General features: G+C 41.8%; 1 protein-coding gene across 3 annotated transcripts; it reads right to left on the bottom strand.

The window, feature by feature from the left end:
- Positions 1–237: 237 nt before the first annotated feature.
- On the bottom strand, positions 238–20,116 carry AP3M1 (adaptor related protein complex 3 subunit mu 1). Of its 3 annotated transcripts, none has more exons than XM_030241221.2 (9): positions 20,035–20,116; positions 11,056–11,331; positions 9,846–10,017; positions 7,454–7,591; positions 5,437–5,522; positions 4,959–5,092; positions 4,069–4,276; positions 2,601–2,745; positions 238–1,282 (listed from the first exon to the last, which is right to left on the bottom strand). In XM_030241221.2, exons 2-9 carry the CDS (start codon positions 11,326–11,328, stop codon positions 1,182–1,184), a joined length of 1,257 nt encoding a protein of 418 aa, XP_030097081.1. In that variant the 5' UTR covers positions 11,329–11,331; positions 20,035–20,116; the 3' UTR covers positions 238–1,181. The 3 variants fall into 3 exon arrangements, with proteins under 3 accessions (XP_030097081.1, XP_030097080.1, XP_009085712.2); XM_030241220.2 differs by lacking the exon at positions 20,035–20,116 and adding an exon at positions 19,766–19,955; XM_009087464.4 differs by lacking the exon at positions 20,035–20,116 and adding an exon at positions 19,308–19,507.

The following is a 20,116-nucleotide window of genomic DNA, read 5'->3' as shown; positions in this document are numbered from 1 at the left end:
CTCTGTTGAGCCTTTGAAATATCCTAAATATCTATCCTCCATTTAAAAATAAGAAATATGAAAGGAACCTTACCTATTGTGCTATTAACAGCCTTTTAAAACTCTAAGCAGCTGCACAGTGCTCAAGTTCAGTAAAGATATAGCAAGCAGTCATTGTTTAATAGTGTATCAGATGCCTCCTGCTGAAGAGTACCATGAATTGTTTCCAAGAGCATGAACACTTCATAAGGTGAGACATATTTGCAGTGGAGTTCCCTTTATTTCAGAACATTAAAGCACACAACCATTAAATACACTAGACACTTCTACTGTGCTATCTAAAAAGCTACGCTCGAAGGTACACACTGCACAGACCTGGTGGCATCCACTTCAAACAAGTGGAACATCTAAATCAAAGCAAAGGCTTCACATAAAAAATAGATCTTACTCTCTGCAACTGTATTCTTAAAAAAATGATGGGGATGATGGGATTGAATGGAAAGAAAGTGGATTACTGAAGCAACAATCACCTCCCAGTTTTAATGCAGGGTGTTATTTTTATCAGCTCATCTGCAGCTGGCAGAAATGAAAGCTGATTAAGGCAAATGCTTCTTAAGAAAAGCAATTTCTTGTAAACAACACAGAAATTAGTTTTTACTTCATCAGAAGCTTTTTTAGGAGTGACACTTGCAGGCCCTGTCCCAGACCCTGGGGGGGAACCCCTGCTCCTCTCACTGCTGCTCTCTGTTTCTGAAGGGATTACATGTTGCTTTGTGGAATGCCAGCTTGCAGCTGGCTGTGGGTGGAACTGAGCTTTCTTCACAGGTGGCTGCAGTAGCAAAACGTGCCACTAGAAGACGGGCTTTTCCAGTGGCCTGTCTGGCCTTCAAAATGTGCTTGACCTCAGGGCTTTGGTATCTGACTGGCAGTGTAGTGTTTGCAACATTCTGTGGGTTGCCCATATCAAACTATTCACCAGCACAACAATTCAGTAACAAAAAGAGTGAAAGTGTAATAGAAAAAAAGTACCTTATTTTAAAGCCATATTAAGAAAAACTAAGCTATGCTTTCATTTTAAGAGCTGCTGTGCACAAATGCTTTGATCCCAAACTAATCAGTGTCTATTAATTAATTGGCACCTAACCAACATAAGTCACTAAGCAGTCAAGTTTTTTTAAGGGGAATTTCCTCTTAGCATCTTCTCATGTCCTGACTTGGAATTTTCCTGCTTTTGTAATGTATTTCACACCTTTAAAAGGCTTGTATTTTTCTCCATACATGTCTAGGCGATTCACTTTTAGTCCTGAAAAAAGACAGAGACAAGTACAAAGTTAAAAGCAGAATGCCAGGAATCACAGCAGTCTGATTAGAAATCCAGCTGTCTTGGGAGCACACTAGGATTGGTTAGGAAGCTTGTTTTCCTTTCTTTCACAAGTTCATCTGGTTTGGAGTGGCAGATGAGAACATTCTTGTCACTTAATCATAGCTGTCTTGGCAGGGCAACACCTTGTTTCTCTTCTACTCCGTAAGCCAACATCCTCCTTCCAAGAGATGAACTATGGAATAACTGAGTCTATCTTCCACAGCTCCTGTACACTGCACTCCTTTCCAATCATGGAGATGAAGCAAAGGACAAGTTTAAGAATTCTTTTCACTCCAAGTCAAAATTGCAAGAACCAGCAATCCCTCTGCTATTCCTTGAGGAAGGCCAGTAGCTATTAAATACCTACAGCTTCAGGCTGTTCTGTGCTTTCTCACAGGTCTGTTATCTTTGGTGTCCAGACACTGGACCAGCTGTATCTTGTAAGATTTAAACTAGTTTAGGAGGAAACTGCAGGATTCTGTTCTTACACAGGAACTGTTTACTCCAAATAGTCTAGGGGCCTATAAGACCATAGCCTGGTACCTATTCAGAAAGGTACCACATGTACCACCACCAACTCTCATCAACTGCCTTCAGTCACCCTCCTGCTCTGCCTCTCTGAATGTGAGTTCTTGCATCGTTAGAGCCTTAATCCTGCAAAGCTTGCTTGGAGAAGCACTTTACACAGGGACAACTCACATGCTTTAAGTGTTTGCGGACTGAGGCCTTGTCTGCTTTAAATTTACCCTATAAATTTAGAGGGTAAATTTAAAGCAGACAAGGCTTCTCTTTACCCTAGAGACTTCATTCTGCTTTTGCTTGCAAATTGTTTCAAAGATGAAAAACTAACCAGCTTCAGAAGGAAAGAATAAGAAGGGCATTCTCAAAATGAATTCATTTTTATGACCACTAGAAAGAGCTTTAGCACGTCAGGAGCAGCACACTAAATCATCACCCATCAATCTTCACTAAAAGGATACATTCACATGTTTAATGCACCAGTCAACAAAGAAAAAACCATTCTTCTGTGTACTTTTCCCAGTCTTTCTTGAGCAAAACAATTGGGAATTCACAATTCCCAGTAAAGAAATCTTCCATCAAGGGTAACTGTCAGGTTTGGGTAAATCAGACTTTATTATTTTGGATCAAACTGACTGCAGATCTGCACCCCGAATTAAATGATTAACAGTTTCCTACTTCACTTCCTACACCAACTTATTCTGCCAGCACCAATTTCATGTAATACCCCCCCACTCACCTGAAATTGCAAGCTGTTGTATCTTAAACTGGATGTTTAAACTTGGGTTCTCCTCTGGCTTGGGTGCTCCAGATTGCAGATTCACTATGCCCTTCAGGTTGGGTAGCTTTTGAGGGGTAATTTTGCCCACATCCCAAGTTAGCACCTTGTCAGGAAGGAGAGAATAGTAGTAGTAGCATTCCAGAAACAACCTATGAGGTCAAGTTTATGTCCAGCTTTTCATTTGCAGGCTGGGTACCAACAGTAGCCTGGGAGCCCTGAGACTTACCTCACTGGCTGGGTTAGGGCTCCTGCAGATATGGGATCTTTTTTCTCACCCTGTCAGTGTGGGTCTGTGCACTGAGAACATCTTGTTCCCTTTGCTAAGGATAATTGACCGTGATGTCTGTTTGGGTCAGCTGGATCCATGAAACCAAGACAGTAACCAGCACAAAGACCATAGAAACTTAAACACAAGAATGAGGAGGGTAGGAGCAAGGCACTGGACCAAAGGAGATTGTCTAAGCCAGACTAATTTTCTCAAGGCTTACTTGTTTGCCATTGATTCTTACACTCATTGGAGAAGCATGGAACCAAGCAGGCGCTTTATTCACCCACAAGAAGTGGTTAGTTTGTTCTTATCATAAAGTCATAAATGCAGAAAGACCTCAATTTTCTATGCTTTTAAATGTTTTTGCAGTTTCAATCCACCTAGTTATCCCAATTCTTGATAAAAACACAGTAAAATTGATTTCTGGAGAGAGTTTTTTTTGTTGGTGCTTTTCTTTTAAAAAGATCAAGGTCTATTGTTTTTGAAAGAAAATGCTACTTGGAGAGATTTCCCTAACAATTTTAATTAATTGCTGAATGAGATATTCCAAGGGCAGCAGAAAGCTCAGAGCAGGGTATTAGAGCCAGCAGAATGGTTTGGCTCAAACAGATTTTCAGCAAAATGGCTCCTGGGTACTAAAAGGCTTCAGGAGCTTTATGAAATTTAAACCCCCACTCAGAGGCAAGGAATCAGGAGCCCAAGACATGTTTTTTCAGACAATATTTTCATGTGTGTCTTTAGGCAGATCTTTTGGAAGAAATTTTTTCTCATCTCCTGCTCCCAGTTTTTCTGTCTGCCCATTTTTCAAGGCTAGAGCATTTTCTTCAGAAAAATATCTTTCCACAACATATATGCAAAATATATCATGGCTGAAACTATCGGCAAAATACTGCTGCATCTACTAAGGAAAGATAACAGTGGGTGAAAGAGCAGGGTGAAAAGAGAGGGAAGAAAAAGGATACTGTTAAAGTCAGAAATCAGAGCTGGTGTGTACCTAAGTTTGAAAAAGCAAATTTTAGAGGTAAATTTTTAATTCATAAACATATGCTGAACAGAGCTTTCTGCCAAGTGTGGAACACTGTTCCAGTATTCTGCAATATGGGTGACTTGTAGTAATGCCATCTTCAATATTTAAATAAATAGAAATTAATGACTTACTTTAGTAACTGGGTCAAATGTATAGCTGCCTTGTGTAGCAGTGAGGTTCATGTTAAGTACGGCCTTTGGCATGTGAACTGTCATGACTACTCCTTCTACTGTTTTCCCCATATTCTGTTTTGGTCCAATGGTAACATCAAATCTTCCTGAAGAAGTATTTTCCTTAAAACTGATCATGTGCTTCACATAGACAGGAATTGCCACCAAGCTGAAAAGAGAAGACAGTAGCTGAATGTATCCTGGCTACTTATCTGCTCGAGAAATTAAAGCACTTTCTCATAAATGGTTCTTGTGTTTCTGGTAGGTGTTCAAGTTAAAACTGATTTGTTTCAGAAGTGATAAGTGAAGTGATTCTCTGCTCTTCAGCAACATTACTGAAATGATTTTATCAGCAGAGAATCACAGGAAAAAACTATACCTTGTCCTATTCTCTCTTCATCTAGTTGCTGTTTTGTTTTTTTTAAAGTAATCTCACTGAGTCGAATCTCAGAAGAGCCACTAGTCAGATCAGGCTTTAATTTGCAAAAATCTGCACTTTGGACATTTTTTTTTTTTTGCTTTACTCTCTTCACGAAGCTTAGAGTCCTCCATGTACACAGAGACTAACTCATAAAGCATCTAGCACCAACAACAGTTACTAGGACTGAACAGCCCTGTATCGCTGTCATGTGTGATTTACTCCCCTGAAAAACTATTGCTGAGTATCTGCAGGTCACTGAGAAATGGTTTTCTTCTTTTAGTAGGGACAAAGCAACAGCTGAGACAAAACCTGAGCACACACATTTCAGAACAAGACAAATTCCCCCTTGCAAGGAGGAATGTGCTGTTCCTCAGGTGGAAAGCAGCAGGTGGTGTAGCTGGAGGAGCAGGGTGCCTGAATGGAAACGTACTTCTGGGAACTGACGCGGTAGGAGATGAGCCTGAAGTTGCCATCGGGAGGAATGAATGAAAGGACCCGCTCAGACTCCCAGCGTTTGAACCGAATACACGGATGGAAGCTGACGTCATCCAGCAGCCGTGGGTTCTGGAAGGAGTGGCACAATGGTAAGAGGAACCAGCAGTTTGAGTTAGCTGCTGAACTCTACCCAATTCCTATTTCTTACACTCTGAGTAGCCATTATCAGAGACACATTACTGAGTGAGACGGATTTCTGATCTGAGCCGGTACAGCAGCTCCTGTGAGGGTATTTTTATGTACACACAAAAGCCATTCCAACTACTGATCAATGCAGCTTCTACAATATAATGCAAAACTTGTTACTTCATATGTGTAACGCATGAAATAGTGATCCTAAAGTTGTTAAACTCTGATCACTAAGAAAAATAAATCCTGAGCAATTAACATTCCCAAATATAGGCTGAATTTACCATGAAAGACAGAGAAAGATCTGGCATTCCTGAGAGCTTAATACACGAATCAATAACGCCTTGGATTTCTGCAAAGACTGTGGAACCTGCGGAGAAAAACAAGACACTTGACTTAACATTATTATGAAAGGCCTAACAGATGTGGTGAAGTGCAGCTAGAGGGCACAGATGACATTTGCACAACACTCAACAACATGCCAAGCCCAGCTAGGAAAGGTCACTCCAGTTACCTGTGTCCTGGGCAGCTTGCTAAAATACATGAGCCAGAGCAAACAGCCTGTTCCAAACTGGTTCATGATACTTGTGCCAGCTGTTACACAGGACTTGTACTGGATGTGCTTGAACTGGTTGCCAGCAATAAGCAAATAAGAATTTCATAACACACCGGCTCTGCATCTTTTCTTTCATCCCTGTCCCTGGTCTCCAGAAAACTAGCAAGTTGTGTAGTGGTGCAGGGAAGTTGAAGCACATCAAAATGGTTAATGTCAAAATGCAGTAAGTTGGTGCTAACTTTGGCTTTCCCGAGTCAAGGTTGTTTAACAATGAAATTAAACACTCATCTTGATGTTAAATAAATTCATAGCAAAAACCCCAAACCAAGAATACCAAGCATTTTACCTAGGAAATGCTTATTTCCTGAAATATCTTCTAAGTATAAAAAGCCATAAGCAGGACCCAGGACTAATTAATTAACTCCACACGCAAAGGTAATTTTAGAAGATAGGTAAAACCTGGCTCATCTAGGCAAAGGAAAGGAGAAATGGTGGCTTTATACTTTGTTTGAAAAGAAGTGATCCTGTTTCAGCTTAAAGCAGTCGACCATATCCCTATGAAGCAAGATAACCTCCCTAATCCAGAGGAGCAACCTTATCTGCCTTAGTCTTGGTGAAGACTATAAAGAGGGGTTCTTGCATTGCTAGTCCCTAAGGGATCAGAGCAGAAAAGAGTAGCTATGACTACTGCAGCAGATCCTCAGTAGGAAATGAAACACTCAGTGCACACCGATTTGGCCTGAAATACACACAGAAATTCACTATAGTCTTGATGGTACCTTCTCAAAATAAGCACTCACACTACTCCTGGGAATCCTAAGCAGCTAGGACAGCAACACAGTCATCAGCATGTTCTTTAAGAACCCTGTAAGGGCCACCTTCTTTTAGCTTCCAGATGGGGAGAGTAAGAGCTGCACAATGGCTATTTGTGACTATCCACTTCAACAGTGGCTGAAGTGGTGTAGAGAATCAAGCCAACGCTGACACTGCTACAACAGCAGCAGTGAATGAATAATCACAGGTTTGCTCCCTGCTCCATACCACCACAAAAGGGTCTTGCAGTCTTCACCCTTGCCAACTGCTGGCCCCAGTACTGAACAAAACAGCAAGTTCCTGGCCACAGCTTTGCAGTTTTCTTTTTGTATTTTTTTTTCTTTCTCTTGCCATACAAGTTATCAGATTCCTCCTCAAAGTTAAGTCTCAGAATAAAGACTTCTGTATTTGAAAATTATATGTTTCATTCATAGAAAAGAAAGGAGTATTATTATGCTTTATAATATCTGGCACCTTAATAATAAGGAAAACAATACTGTCCAACTATTTTGCACCAAGTTTAGCTTGCTATCAGAAGAAAGCTAATGAAGGATTTTGTCTTGCTCACTTGAGGGCCCTCAAGGACTACAGGACATTGTTGTCAGGAACAATGGGAGATAATTTTCTCATCACATTTCAACTACTTTTTTTTCCCCATTTATATCTGTTGTGAGATAATCAATATACAAACAGAAAACATACTTCTTGTGGATGTTCTCGAAGCAGCCCAGAGCACATTGCTGTTTTAAGATGAACTGCAGAAATAAACTTAAGCTCATAATTTAAAATTCAATATTTCTACCTAAGATATAAATGCATGTATATAAAACATATGCAAAAAATAAGAAGGTTGGACTGTATTCTCTCTAAAACATCATTAGCTACATGTAAACACACTAGAGACACAAATGTCAGTTTGCAAGGCATCTTACCTGATTTGTCTATAATTGCATCAATTTCTTCAACGACATCAAAATAGGCTTCATTGTTTGTGTATTTTACTCCTGCTCTGCGCCAAGGAATGTTGGATAACTGTCCAGTTGGAAGCGTGTCTCCCACATTACTACTGCCTTAAAAATGAAAAGGAACTTAAAATCAGTAAGGAATTCCTTACAAAAGGAATGTTTTAACTGCCAAAATTAAAAATCAAGGCAAGGCTTGCCCCAGGTACTGTAGGCTAGAGCCTGGACTATTCAATGTAATTTGTGAGGTGACATGAAGGCACGGGAGCCATGTGTCCAAACTTAACAGCTTTCAGACTACATCTTGCATAGCAAAATATAGTACTCAAGTCAGCAGGAAGTTTGAGTGGGGGAGTAGATGCAGGACTAGATCTTATGGAGGATTTCATCACAAATTCAAGACAAGAGAGCTCCCCGTCAGGGCCTTAAGCCTGCTTCCCCTTTCTCCTAAAAGTTTTAGCTGGATGACTTCAGGGTTGATTAACAGGGTAGAGTCATTAGCAAGAAAGATGTGTAAGAAGCCTTAGGGAGGCTTCCTACAATCTTTGCTTGGAGGTGGTGTTAGGCTGAGGGTCTCACTCTTGGTACCCATCTGAGCTACCCTGCATCAACATGACAGCCATGTCTACACCTGACCATGTGTCAAATCGATTCAGACCCTGGCCCAGACTGGACTTTCTGGCTTGACCTGTCCCATTCTGATGGATGTTACTGGCAATCACTGAGCTGTAGATGACCTGCTAATCATCTGATCCTGTCCCTGACCTGTTGCCTCAACTTCTGGGCTCCCGACCAATGATACCACTGTCCCTGCATGCCTTGCTCTCACCCTTGCCTCCTAGTTCTCAATACCACCCAGCATGAGTAGAAGGCTTCCTGAGCTACCTAGTTATAAAGTAAATTGATGGTACTTTAAAAAGGGAAAAAAACCCCAACTTAACACTTTTGAGGTTTAGGTGACTGATGCCAGAATCCCAGCACAGTGTAAACAACTCCCTCTGCTAGAAGTAGGTCTTGGGATAGGGCCACAGCTCATGCTGACTTGTGCCCTTTAGCACAATGAACATGGTAGTGTGTCCTGCCATGTGAAACAGCTTCACTGAGAAGCTAGGGGCCAGCAGGTATATAATTTCTACAAAACCTGCTTGGGCAGACCCTAGCCTGGAAGGCAGAAAACAGAAGTTTTCATTCCTTTGAGCTAGTAGAAGTAGTTACTCAAACAAAATCCCTTCCTGAAGTCCACCCCTGTATGTGCTATAACTCAGGGGGGAGGAATTGCAACCATTTCTTCACTCCCATTGCATCTCTGAAGAGGAGCAGTCTGTGTCTGTCCCTCAGCAGCCTTGCAGGGTGCACAGTGCTGCCAGGCCAGGTAGATAGGAGATCTCTCAGACTGCTTTTTCCACCTGCCCAGCGCTGAGCTGTTGACAGTGACAAGATGCAGTCTGCCTTGGGCAGGCACTTTAGGTTCCAAGGGAATTTTAATAAGGTTTTAGATAAAACACTTATTTTCATAAGTGTAAATACTAGCATTCCAATCCACATGTAAAAAAACTAGCTAAACTCCAAATAACAGAAATTAAAACTGATGGATTTATACTCAAGGACTAAACCATATCTACTACCTTAAGGACATCTCCTCTGAGCATTACATGTGCGGCCCTGCAGCCCAACTACTCCCTTCTCTAACACAATGTACAAGAGACCGTCTCACATCTCTCTGCCCCACGTGACACTCATGGCTCACCTCCCTTGCACCCGCTTGCCAGACAAGCAGATTCCACCAGCTCAGCTGACAGACATTTGGCTTCATCACTGCAAGACAGACCCATTTACAACAGCCTGAAATCAGTTGCGAAATCAAATCGATATGAATCCATGTGCTGCTCGGTGGTGGGGGCAGGGTGGAAGATGAGGACAGGCTATTTGTTTCCCCTCATGCTATCTGTTCCCACCCATCAAGGATTTATTACATATCTATTATATACCTTCCTATATGGATTTCATACAAAATGCTTAACCTTCTCCAGTGCTCATAGTTATTCAAGGCTTGGGGTGAGCTCTGTACCAATCCCAGAACACCTGTCTCCAGTATATCCTGACTGTGTCCTGAGCTGCTGTGTCTGAGGGACTTCAGCAGCTGTGGCTGAACCAGGCAGTGCCTCCAAGGACAGCAAAAGGACCAAGCGTAAACTGCAAATAAGGAGGGACTTGTTTTTATTCAACTCCTGTTGATGAGAAGTGGCAGGACAGTGCCCTCACCTTACAGATTCACACCAATATATTATTTTTTAACTACGAAAAACAATGGGGCTTTTTTTTTTTAAACAGCCATCATTGCCTAAGTTCCATATTTTCATACCTGTAATGGAGTTGACAACAGAGCGCAAAATTGTGGGAGGCTTAATCAGCTCCTTCAGTATGTTAGATTCTGTTGCCAGTGGAAAGCCATTGTCTAGCATTTCTTCTAGAAGTTCATACACAATTACTACATTGTCCTTAATTGCCGTCTCAGAACATTCGCCGAAGTAATCCTAAACAAATTCAGAGATTACAAAAGAGAGGATTTTTATTCCTGTTAGAATGCTTAGCAAAAGGAAGTTTGTTCGGATTTTTCTTACAGAAATCCTCCAATATATGAAGGCATTTTAGTGCCTAAACGGACTATTTCTACAGTCTGATGGCATCATATTGTTAGTGTTATATTTATCACCTAACTGAAAATAAATACAAGCATGAACAGTGAAATAATGTAATGTGATGTGCTACTATTTATGTTACAAAGGTCCTTCTAGTTGTGAACATTAAGACATCTTCAGTTACAAGACTCATGTAAAATAAAGATACTATCTTTTGGCAATGCTCAATCTTCACAGTGTTTCCTTTATATAAAGTATCTTTGAAATTGGTTGAGAAGTGACTCCTTTACAGCCCCTTTTCTCACTACAGAGTGCATGCTGCCCAACTACATGCTCCTTCTTCCCATCTACATAACATTAATAGTACAAAAGCTTAAAGAAAGAACCCCGGCATTTACAAAGTCAGATTTGGGTTCTGGTGCTTGTGAGTGCACAAAATAAACCTCTTTTTTCCTTTGTACTCTATAAACCTGTGCTTGACTTAAAAATTGCAGCTAGAAAAGTCACTCACAGAAGGGTTTATTACCTTTCTCTAAAAGAAGTTTATACAAAACCTTGAAGTTTATACAAACCTCTTTAAGTCATTTTAGAATCATAGAGTCGTGGAATGTTAAGGGGTGGTCCCAACCTCCCCTGCCATGGGTATGGACACCTCCCACTAAATCAGGTTGCTCAAAGCCCCGTCCAATCCAGCCCTGACCACTGCCACAGTGGCGGCATCCACAAGCTCTGTGGGCAACCTGTTCCATTCACTATTTTACTATCCTCACAAAATAGAATTTTTTCCTAATATCTAACTTAAATTCTCCCTCTTTCAGTCTGTACTCATTTCTCTTGTCCTATCACTATAGTTCCTGATGAAGAGTCCCTCTTTGTCTTCCCCGTAGGCCTCTTCCAGACACTGAATTTTAAAATCATTGAATGGTGACAGACCTGGAAAGTATCTGCTACTCGGTGCAGAAATTCAATTACAAAGAGTGGTGGCACTTCTGTCTGTATGACAGACACAAAGAAGATTTTATCCCGATAGATGCTGATGAGGTAGTGATGTGGAGTTGAGATGACAGGAGGCACATTTTCAACATCGATTGCTTTCTCCTGAGCTTCAAAGAAATAATCGCAGACAGACTGGCTCACAACACTCTTCCAGTGCTTCTCCAAGAAGATATCACCAGAACAGTTTATAAGAAACAGGCTGTGGATCATTTTCTGTTAGAAACACATTAAAAAAAGTTAAAATAAACAAAAGAATATGTGGATTGACATTCCACATCCCAGATTCCCTTTCTTATGATGGTTATTCTTTATTAACATGCACTGTGAATTTAGGAAAAAGTATCTACTTTGTTGCTTTTCTTTGAATTCCATTTCCTTTATTTACAAGAACATTCCACAAAAAATATTTGCCGCTGGATTAAGTTGCTAATGTATATCATAATGCAAGCATGAAGAAAACACCCTTATTTTCCGCTTTCATCCCTATCTGGTATTCACAATTTATTTATTTAAGAAAAGCTGACTCCCATGAGCTGGCACTCGCTCAAACGTGTTTGCCGACATCAAATAGTTACTTGTACAGAAAGTTTCCTATGGCAGTTGGCCTGGCAGTTGCCCACTTAACTTAGAATTGCTCTATCTTAAAGATACAATTCTTTAGCTTGTCAGATTTCAGCTGCTGAACTAGAAAAGTGCTTTTTACTTGCTGGCAGATTAGTCTTATGATCTATGCCAAGCTGCACTTGGGTAAAAGGTTGGAATTCATTAAAAGTACACAAAACTAGCCATTTAAATCTGATTTAATGGATAAAATTGCCTCAAATGTGCTTGGCATGCATGAAATATGTTTACATAAAATGTTTTTCACTTAAAAACTCACTTATATAAAAGGGGAGTATGAACTGCAGGTAAGGAATGTAACTTTTTTCTTATCTCTTTAAACATTTACAAAGAACATGCCTCAGCCACTGATCCTTCATTTTATTCATGGGGCGGCAAGAAGCTTAAGTGCCTATTAAAAAAATAATTCCAAGTCTATTTCTCAACTTTCAATGTGATAGTAAGCAAACTAAGCAGTTGATAAAATGAATAGACTATTATATCTGGATCTACAGAGGAGACAAATGCTGGCAAACTTCAGTTTATCTCTTCAGCCTTTACATGAGACAGATACAATGCTTTAGCTGACCTGCAGCATAATGATCCTCTTAAAAAACAAGTAAAAACTTGGGTTTAGAAAACAAACCAAACTGTAACCCCAAAAGCAGCATCTGAAGGTGAAGTTAACCTGGTACTCAATGTCAAGCATAAATTCATATGTAGTTGAAGAACAGCCTGGCACTGGCTGTTCTTCCCTTCTGCCTCTCAGCTATTGATTTGAGTAGGTCTGTGGCTCTGCAATTATCTACATTAGGAAAATAGTCCAGCCAGAAACTGACCCAGCAAAAGGAGCTGCTGGTCAGACCAACTTCCTAATGCAAGTTATTTCACTGCCAGAGAATGCTAGAGCTGGCACAGGGCATGTGGTGGAAATGGGCAGAGGATAGCAATGGAGATCCAGAATTGAAAGTTAGCCTTTGGAGGAATTCAAACATGATTGAAAGAGACCAGACAATTACTGGGTGTCCACACCTTGAAACAGGAAGACCACCATGAACTCTGCATCTCCAAGAGAAGCCAAAGACACATACTAAAAACCCATCATAGTTTTCATTAATTTTACCATGTTTGCCCAGGATATTGTCCTAAAACACAGATAAAACTTGCTCCTCTGTTAACTCTGGCACACTAAAAATAGCATAGAAGTATCCAGATGCACATGGCCCAGTCCCACAGAGATTTTAAGAGTGTAAACACTGTATTACAGTGTTAAATCTCATTCCAAAACACTGGAATAAGCATTTAGATCCACCCAGAGTGAGCTTGCGTTGCCATGTCTGAATCTGAACTACCCAGAGTAGTAGTCATCTACCAATACACTTGTAACAATGAAAAAAGGTCTGTCCCTCCAGATTTTCACAAAACAAAAGTATATCTTCCAAGACATACTTTGGTGAGCTCTTTGGTGAGCTCAAAGACAGTGAAAAAGGACAGCTCAGGAAGGTTGTCAGCATGATACTTCCCTCCACCTAAGTCAGCAGATGTGGGAAGAGAGCCAAGATCCAACTTTCCAAATTCTAAACTCCAGCTGCTCCTTCACAACCATGACAGCAACATGCTCATCTTCACTGGGGCCATGCCAGGTCTCAGATACCTCCTGCCAAGAGCATGCTGTCTTTGGTAGTCAACAAAAAAAGACCAATAGCCAAAAGGTGGACAAAAATATTCATTTAAGCCAACAGGGAATGTAAAGGGAAGTTCTTTTAGAAACTGTGATGGCAAATTTGCTTAAAAGTGGGAAAAGAAACAAAGCTACAAAGTGTTATTGCATGTTTCTACTATCTCTCTCCTGGACCAAATTAATCTCTAATTTAGTTTGTTAAAAAAAACATAAAAATTTAATACTGTGAGCACAGCATTTTTATAAAGTAGCCTTGAACAATTGCTTTAATCCAGCTCCAGTAAACATGTTCTGAATTTAGCCAGCATTGAACATTAAAGCCTTCCAAAATCTCCTTGACAGTCACACAAGGGTGGCAAGTGTAATCAACCACTGAATGTCAGTATTGTTCAACACCACGGCTGCCCACACATACAAAGGTGCTCAATCTAAGCTGTGAAGCTTAGACTAGATCTCTGGACATTTTTAAATCGATACAATAGCATATCTGTTAACAAATATCAGACCCATTTCCTATTAAATGCACACAAAGCTGCATCTGAGAGTCCAGTACAAGCAGCACTGGTAAGACTCCGCTTCCAGAGGAGCTGATCCACAGCCCGCTCTGGAGGAGCTATGTTGGACAGCCGGCAGCTTCCAATGATTTGCTGACAAAGAGTATCAGACACAGTGTGACAGTGTTTGTAGTGCTTCTGTTAACATTTATCCAGATTCTATTCATCTACAGATCAGAAATGTCTGCATTTGTCATAATATACTTTTAACATGCACGGCTGTGCAGCAGACCACACAATCACAGCAAGCTCCTGGTGCACCAAATGACTGTAATAGCAGGGCCCCTTCTTTTGCCCTAAGTTCCACTTAGGATATTAGACCATGACTTGATATGCCATCAAGGGAGGGCATGGGTAGCCAGAAGGAGAGGTAGCACTTGGCCACTGCCCTTCTTTACTCCTCAGCCCCAAACTGCCTGGGTACGTGTTTGTGTGGCCTCGTGGTGAACCGGAGTAGCAAACTGATGCAGGGGACCACACTTGGCAGATGACAGCTTTGTAGTACCTATGGAATATGAGCAGTAAAATCCCCCCTGGCTGCCTACCCTATCTTCTAAGTAGGAAGATAGGGATTACAGAATTTCCCATGATACATATTCTGCTTCTAGCATAAGACTTCCCTTCAAATCCTCTCACATACTCCTTTCTTCCTCACAAGTTTTAGCAGTATGTTAATTTGCTGCTAATTTGAAGTGCTCTGGAAAACTGAAGCTCTCTCCTTGCAGCCTAAGTGCAGAGCAGGCAACTCCAGAGACACAAGCCCTGCCCTGTCAGTCAAGGGGCAGCTCAGCTGGTAAACTTCCTAGTGCTGACTAGAATAAAGATGCTCCTACAGCAGTGGGGACATCAGTCTATTATACATAAGACTAAGTAATTTAATTTATCCCATACACTGTCAAGCAATAGGCACTAGCTGATTAAAGATAGATTTCATGTTGAAAATCTTAGAACTGATAACACTACAAAAATATCAATACAAGATATATAAACTATTATTTAACAAAAATTACTTACATTGCTCCAAGTACTGAAGATTTCCTTGTTACTCTATTTTTGAGTGCAAGATTTCATTTCAGACATGTAGAGATCCCTAAAATAACTTTGCAGTAACTGACTTTTTTGTCTAATCAGAACATGATTTGAAAAGCAAAAAAGACTGCCAAATGCTGAACATAAGAAATAAATCCAGTAAAATTAAAATTCCTCACACCAGTAGGTCAACAGCAAAGTGTGTTAAGAGCTTCAGCACTTTGAAGGTAAAGGTCTTGAAACAAAGTTCCTAAGTTTTAAAACACAGTAGCAAAAGTACATAGCCAGAATTCAGGAATAATGAGATTCTTCTCCATGTAGTAATGTACACAGACACCACTTTGAGAAGGCAGTATAAAACCACTCTATGTAAGGCACTGAAGAGGTTTCTAGGACTATTCTATAGGACATGCCTCCCATCTCTCTGCTTTTAGGCCTACCTAAGAGTAGACTGAAGGTGTCCATGGATCATTATTTGCATCTAGGCCAAAGCAAACAGTTCAAGATCATTTTCAGTAGACTGACAGCCTTTCATGTTACTGCCTGACTGCAAGGCACCTTACAGGCTCTGCAGCAACAAGCAGCCCTGCAGTTTTGCAGCTTCTCACAAACTTCCCATCCTTCCTCTGACATGCAAAACTCCACATGATTCATCTCAGTCATTTCCATCCTACCAGAATTTGAAGTCCACACAGAAGAAAAAGATATTTTAACTAAGATGCCTTCAATGAGCTGTTTCCATATCTCTAACTTTTCTTTTGACTAAATCTGGATTTGCAATGTTACCGATTTTCAAATTCTTGGCACAGAAACATCTGGACTAAAGGCACAGCAGGCTCACAAGACAAAAGTGGAGCTCACTGGCAAGAGAGAGAGGCTGTGAGCATGGGAAAAAAGACTGATTGCACATGCTTGTCCTTAGCTACAATTAAGTACTCTAAAGTGTAATTAATGCAGAAATACTGTCAACAGCTGCTTTTTCACAACACTGAGCTGAGTTACATACAAAGCTCTGAAACCACTCCTCTGAAGTGAGGAATTTATCACTGACCTCTGCAATGCCCTTTAGAGTTAGTTCAAATTACTGAAAATAGCTCCAATAGGACCATCACTAGGAAAGTATTCCACAGCTTCAATGTTCCCTGAATTTGGCATAGCTGCTCTGAAGGGTGGAAGAATTAGTGGTGGTAGACTGTGTGAGTCTCTGTTATGTATTTGTGGAAATGAACTTCTAGTGACAAGTGAATGGAAAGTAATCAAATGCTTAAGTAATCTGGAGAAATAAACTAAAATAGGCAGTTCTATTTTTATTGAAGCTAGTACTTTTGTCACAATCAGCTAGTCAGCACTTTAGCTTTATCCTATAAATTCAAAATGTGCCACAAATGTGTTCCTGACCTCCCCAACCCCATTCAAACCAGCAAACCGAATAAAGAGAAGTCCCATTAAACACCTGAACAACACTTTCAAGACAGCAAACATGACAACTCTGAAATATTGTATAATTGGCAGGACCAACCTGACACATCATTAGCAGCTGTGATTCAAGTTGATAACTCTGTCTCATGTTTACTAAAACATGAATGTTCTGTAATTTCACAGGGTTTTTTTATGCTCCTATTATTGTTTGTGTGTTTTAATGATGCTGCTCAAGTGTCGTGAATCTTTGTACATATAAGATGCTCACAGCTTAGTTATCTACACATCAAAGTAAAAACTTTTTAGCAATCTTTTTTAAGAACTGCTTGTTGTCCCCCTCTGTTAGTCAAGCAAAACTTCCTACCTTCTCAACACCATGTGCTTGTGTCTGTACAACTACTCAGACATATTTTATCAGCAAGATCATCCCTATTAAAGACTAAATGCTTTGCTTCCCAGATGTTCAGCATATATTTATTTATCTTTGCTCTCATTTAAAACACTGTTAGTAACTTTCTGAAACTGTTTTTAAGAGGAAGTAGTCCTTTGAGAATACTCTAAATTTGACTTAAATCAGTGTTTGGTATCTATAACAAAATTTGCAACTTCCTCTGTGCTTTTACCACCAGCAATTACAGCCTACATGAGAATTTGTGCAGCATTTAATCTACTGTCTGATGAGCTTTCCAATAATACACTTGCATGGCGCCTCTGTTCAATTTAGTTTCAGTATAAATCTTCTAACTGCTGGCAAGAGAGTTCCATCTCTTTTCAACAGAACAATATTAGATTCTGAATAATCGAAAATATTTGATCCTGAATAACTGCAGTTCCCTTTGGGATCTGCAAGATTAGAAAGTTTTGCTGGAAAAGCAAGAGTTTCTTAGAAAAAAAACCCACACCAAAACAAAAATTCTTTGCTAAAACTGCATTTTTACATGGAGATGGAAGATTTGAACACAACTTACATCTGAATCAGTAGCTTTAGGACTACTAAGGGACAACATAAGAAATTCACTCTCTGAAAGCAGTACAGCGAATAGACAGATAGGGCCAAATGGACACAGATAAAGTAAGTATCAGTTCACATATCAAGTGTCCATAGTATTTTCAGGAAAATACTGATAATTAGGCTCATATTCCAGCCAAATCATGAAGAACTCTGAATGGACAAGGCATCAGGATTCAATCATAGGATATCAAAGCCCCCAAGTCAGTAGCTCTTTGTGAAGATGTTTTCCACCATGCTTGCCCAATTCACTCCTCCAGTAAGTCTGACAGGCCAGGGCAACAGTGCTACTAGCTTTATACTGCTGTCCTTCACAGGCTCTCTTTGAAGAGGCACTCAAGTTCCAGAAAGGACAAGCACAAGTGCCAGAGAGCCATGCACTACTGAAACACTCCATCAGAGCCAGCAAGCATCACTGGGACTCTGCTGTGCATGGCAGCCCTTCCCATCATGTGTGCACTTTGCCCCAAGCAGTCCAAACACAGAGGGCAGAAAGAAAGCACATAACTATTTGTACCTTCCTTCTCCTCCAAGAGGACAGAGCAAAGCAGCACTCTAATTCTTTTATCCTGTATGAATGAGTCTCATGGACACTCTTATTCTAAGCAGCTCCTGTTAAAAGGCTGCCCTTCATATATTATGTTAAATAAGCATAAAAAAGATGTAACTTATCTTCGCTGTATTGATTTTTTAAAAGTTATATGTGAAGCTGTAATTTGGGGGAAAATTAAAAGGATATAAGAGGAAGGAACTTCACATTTTAAACAAATTTTAATTTGGTTTCTTGCCATTTTTTTATTACAGCCACAAATTACAGCTACCACTCGTCCCCTACTGTTCAGACTTCTCTACCTCAAGGACTTAAATTTCTCTTTTCTGGATCCTCATGACAAGGTTTTTATTAAAGATTCCTCATGTAAGGAGATCTGCATATGAGAGAATAACTGGGATTTAGCTGGTGCATAACTGTCTTGTACAACAGAAAATTTAATTTCTGAATTAAACCAGCAAAATCAAACATGAGAGAGCATGGAGTATTCTTCAAGTTTGATTTGCCATTTGCAAGGAATTCTCAGATATGTGCATACAGGCAGTAAAGAATCTGTTTGTCCTTTTTTCTCCTCCCAAAAAACCCAAGTTTGAGTTAGCACGCAACATGAGACACTTTGTACAGAGAAATATAATTCAGATATTTCCTTTTTTTTCTTTTTTTTCCTTTTCTTATTTTTTCCTTTAATAAATAAATGAGAAGCTATGTATGATTCAAACCCACGGGGAACTGGCACAGGAAAATCATTCTCATGGTTGGTTTGGTCAGCTATCTTGTAAACCATTGTTTCCGTAATTTCACCTCTTGCATGAGTAATTGAAGTTGGTTTTGCTTTTCTTGTAAAATACCTTTTCCTCTCCAATACTGCAGTCTGCCTGCTATGAAAACAAATTTTCATGATTCAAGTATGATTTTTTGCCTGGTTGGTTATAGAAAAGCTACACTGAATGGTGACGCTATTCCTCCAGTTTGATTAACACCTAATGGGTATGAACGATTCATCATATACTTGAAAGATAGTGCGTTACTAATTCACAGCAGATTTGAACTGAAACAAAAGGAAAGAAGCGACAGCCTCCACTCAGTTACCGCTGGCTACTGAACAGGGCAGGAGCGATGTGCAATGCATAGTAGTGGATGATTAACGGGTTTATTCCCAGCGCATATTATGGAGATCCGCACTCACAGGGCCCCTTGCTAATCAAGCAAGAACAGCACGAGTGGAAACATCACGCTGCAGCAGGGCTGCTGAAGACCGACCCAGGTGAGCCAGCGCCGCTCCCCCATCCGCCCTGCCCCTCCCGGCCTGGCCTTGCTGCAGGCTCTGCCGCGAACGGCGGCTCCCACCTCGTCCCTGCTGCAGGCCTGCGCTGTCTGCCCGGACAGCCCTGTCCCCGCACGGTCCCCGCACCGCCGCCTCATCTCGGAGCGTCAGCGGGGCAGCTCCGCCGCTACGGGGCTCTGACCCGACCCTGCTCACTCTCCGCCGGGCGGTTCCGCACCTCCGCCAGAGCCCAGAACAACAGCATGGGTGGGGGGGGCGGTATTCAAACACGGCAACGATTTTGTATTTAAACAGGCACAGATCAACGGAAAGGGAGGCGAGTAAAGCGGAAAGTCTCGGATTTGCGGGGCAGACTCCCGGTACCACCACTGGCGGGGATATCGCCCCCGCCTGACTGCGGCCAACCAGCACGGCCCGGACCCAACACGGGCGGCTCTCCGCTGGCAGGCATCCCGTCTCCCCGAGCAAGGGCACCGCCGCCCCACTCCCTCACAGCCCGAGCCCCCTGCGCCCCACGTACCTCCCCCGGCCCGGCTCGGCCCGGCCCGCTCCCGGGACAGCGGGGCAGCGGCCAAAATGGCGGCGAGGCCCGGCGGCGGCGGCGCGGAGCCGCCCCCCGGCGGAGGCGCGGGCGGCCGGTGCGCTGCCTGCGCCGAGCGCCCGAGCACGGCCCCCTCCCACCCCGGGCCCGCCGGCCCCGCTGCCACGGCCGCCCCTCACCGCCGGTCAGCACCGCTCGGCCTCGGCGGCCGGCAGGAGACGGGAGCGGCCCCCGGGCGCTAAACCCACCCGGGCCGGCGCCACGGCAGCGCGCGGCTGGGCAGGGACGGCGAACGGCGCGGGCTCCGCTCCCCGCCCCTTCAGGCACCCG

Source organism: Serinus canaria, chromosome 6, assembly GCF_022539315.1.
Source record: "Serinus canaria isolate serCan28SL12 chromosome 6, serCan2020, whole genome shotgun sequence".
Classification (NCBI taxonomy): domain Eukaryota; kingdom Metazoa; phylum Chordata; class Aves; order Passeriformes; family Fringillidae; genus Serinus; species Serinus canaria.
The sequence above is the reverse complement of the archived record's forward strand: the minus strand, read 5'-3'. Positions and strand labels throughout refer to the sequence as shown.

Coding starts and splice junctions, on each gene's coding strand:
- AP3M1 (XM_009087464.4), bottom strand. CDS start 19,382: ATGAGGCGGCGGTGCGGGGACCGTGCGGGGACAGGGCTGTCCGGGCAG. Junction 5,093..5,436: donor ATCTTTCTCTGTCTTTCATG/GTAAATTCAGCC, acceptor CACTCCTTCCAG/AACCCACGGCTGCTGGATGA. Junction 2,746..4,068: donor CATTTGACCCAGTTACTAAA/GTAAGTCATTAA, acceptor CTTCCTGACAAG/GTGCTAACTTGGGATGTGGG.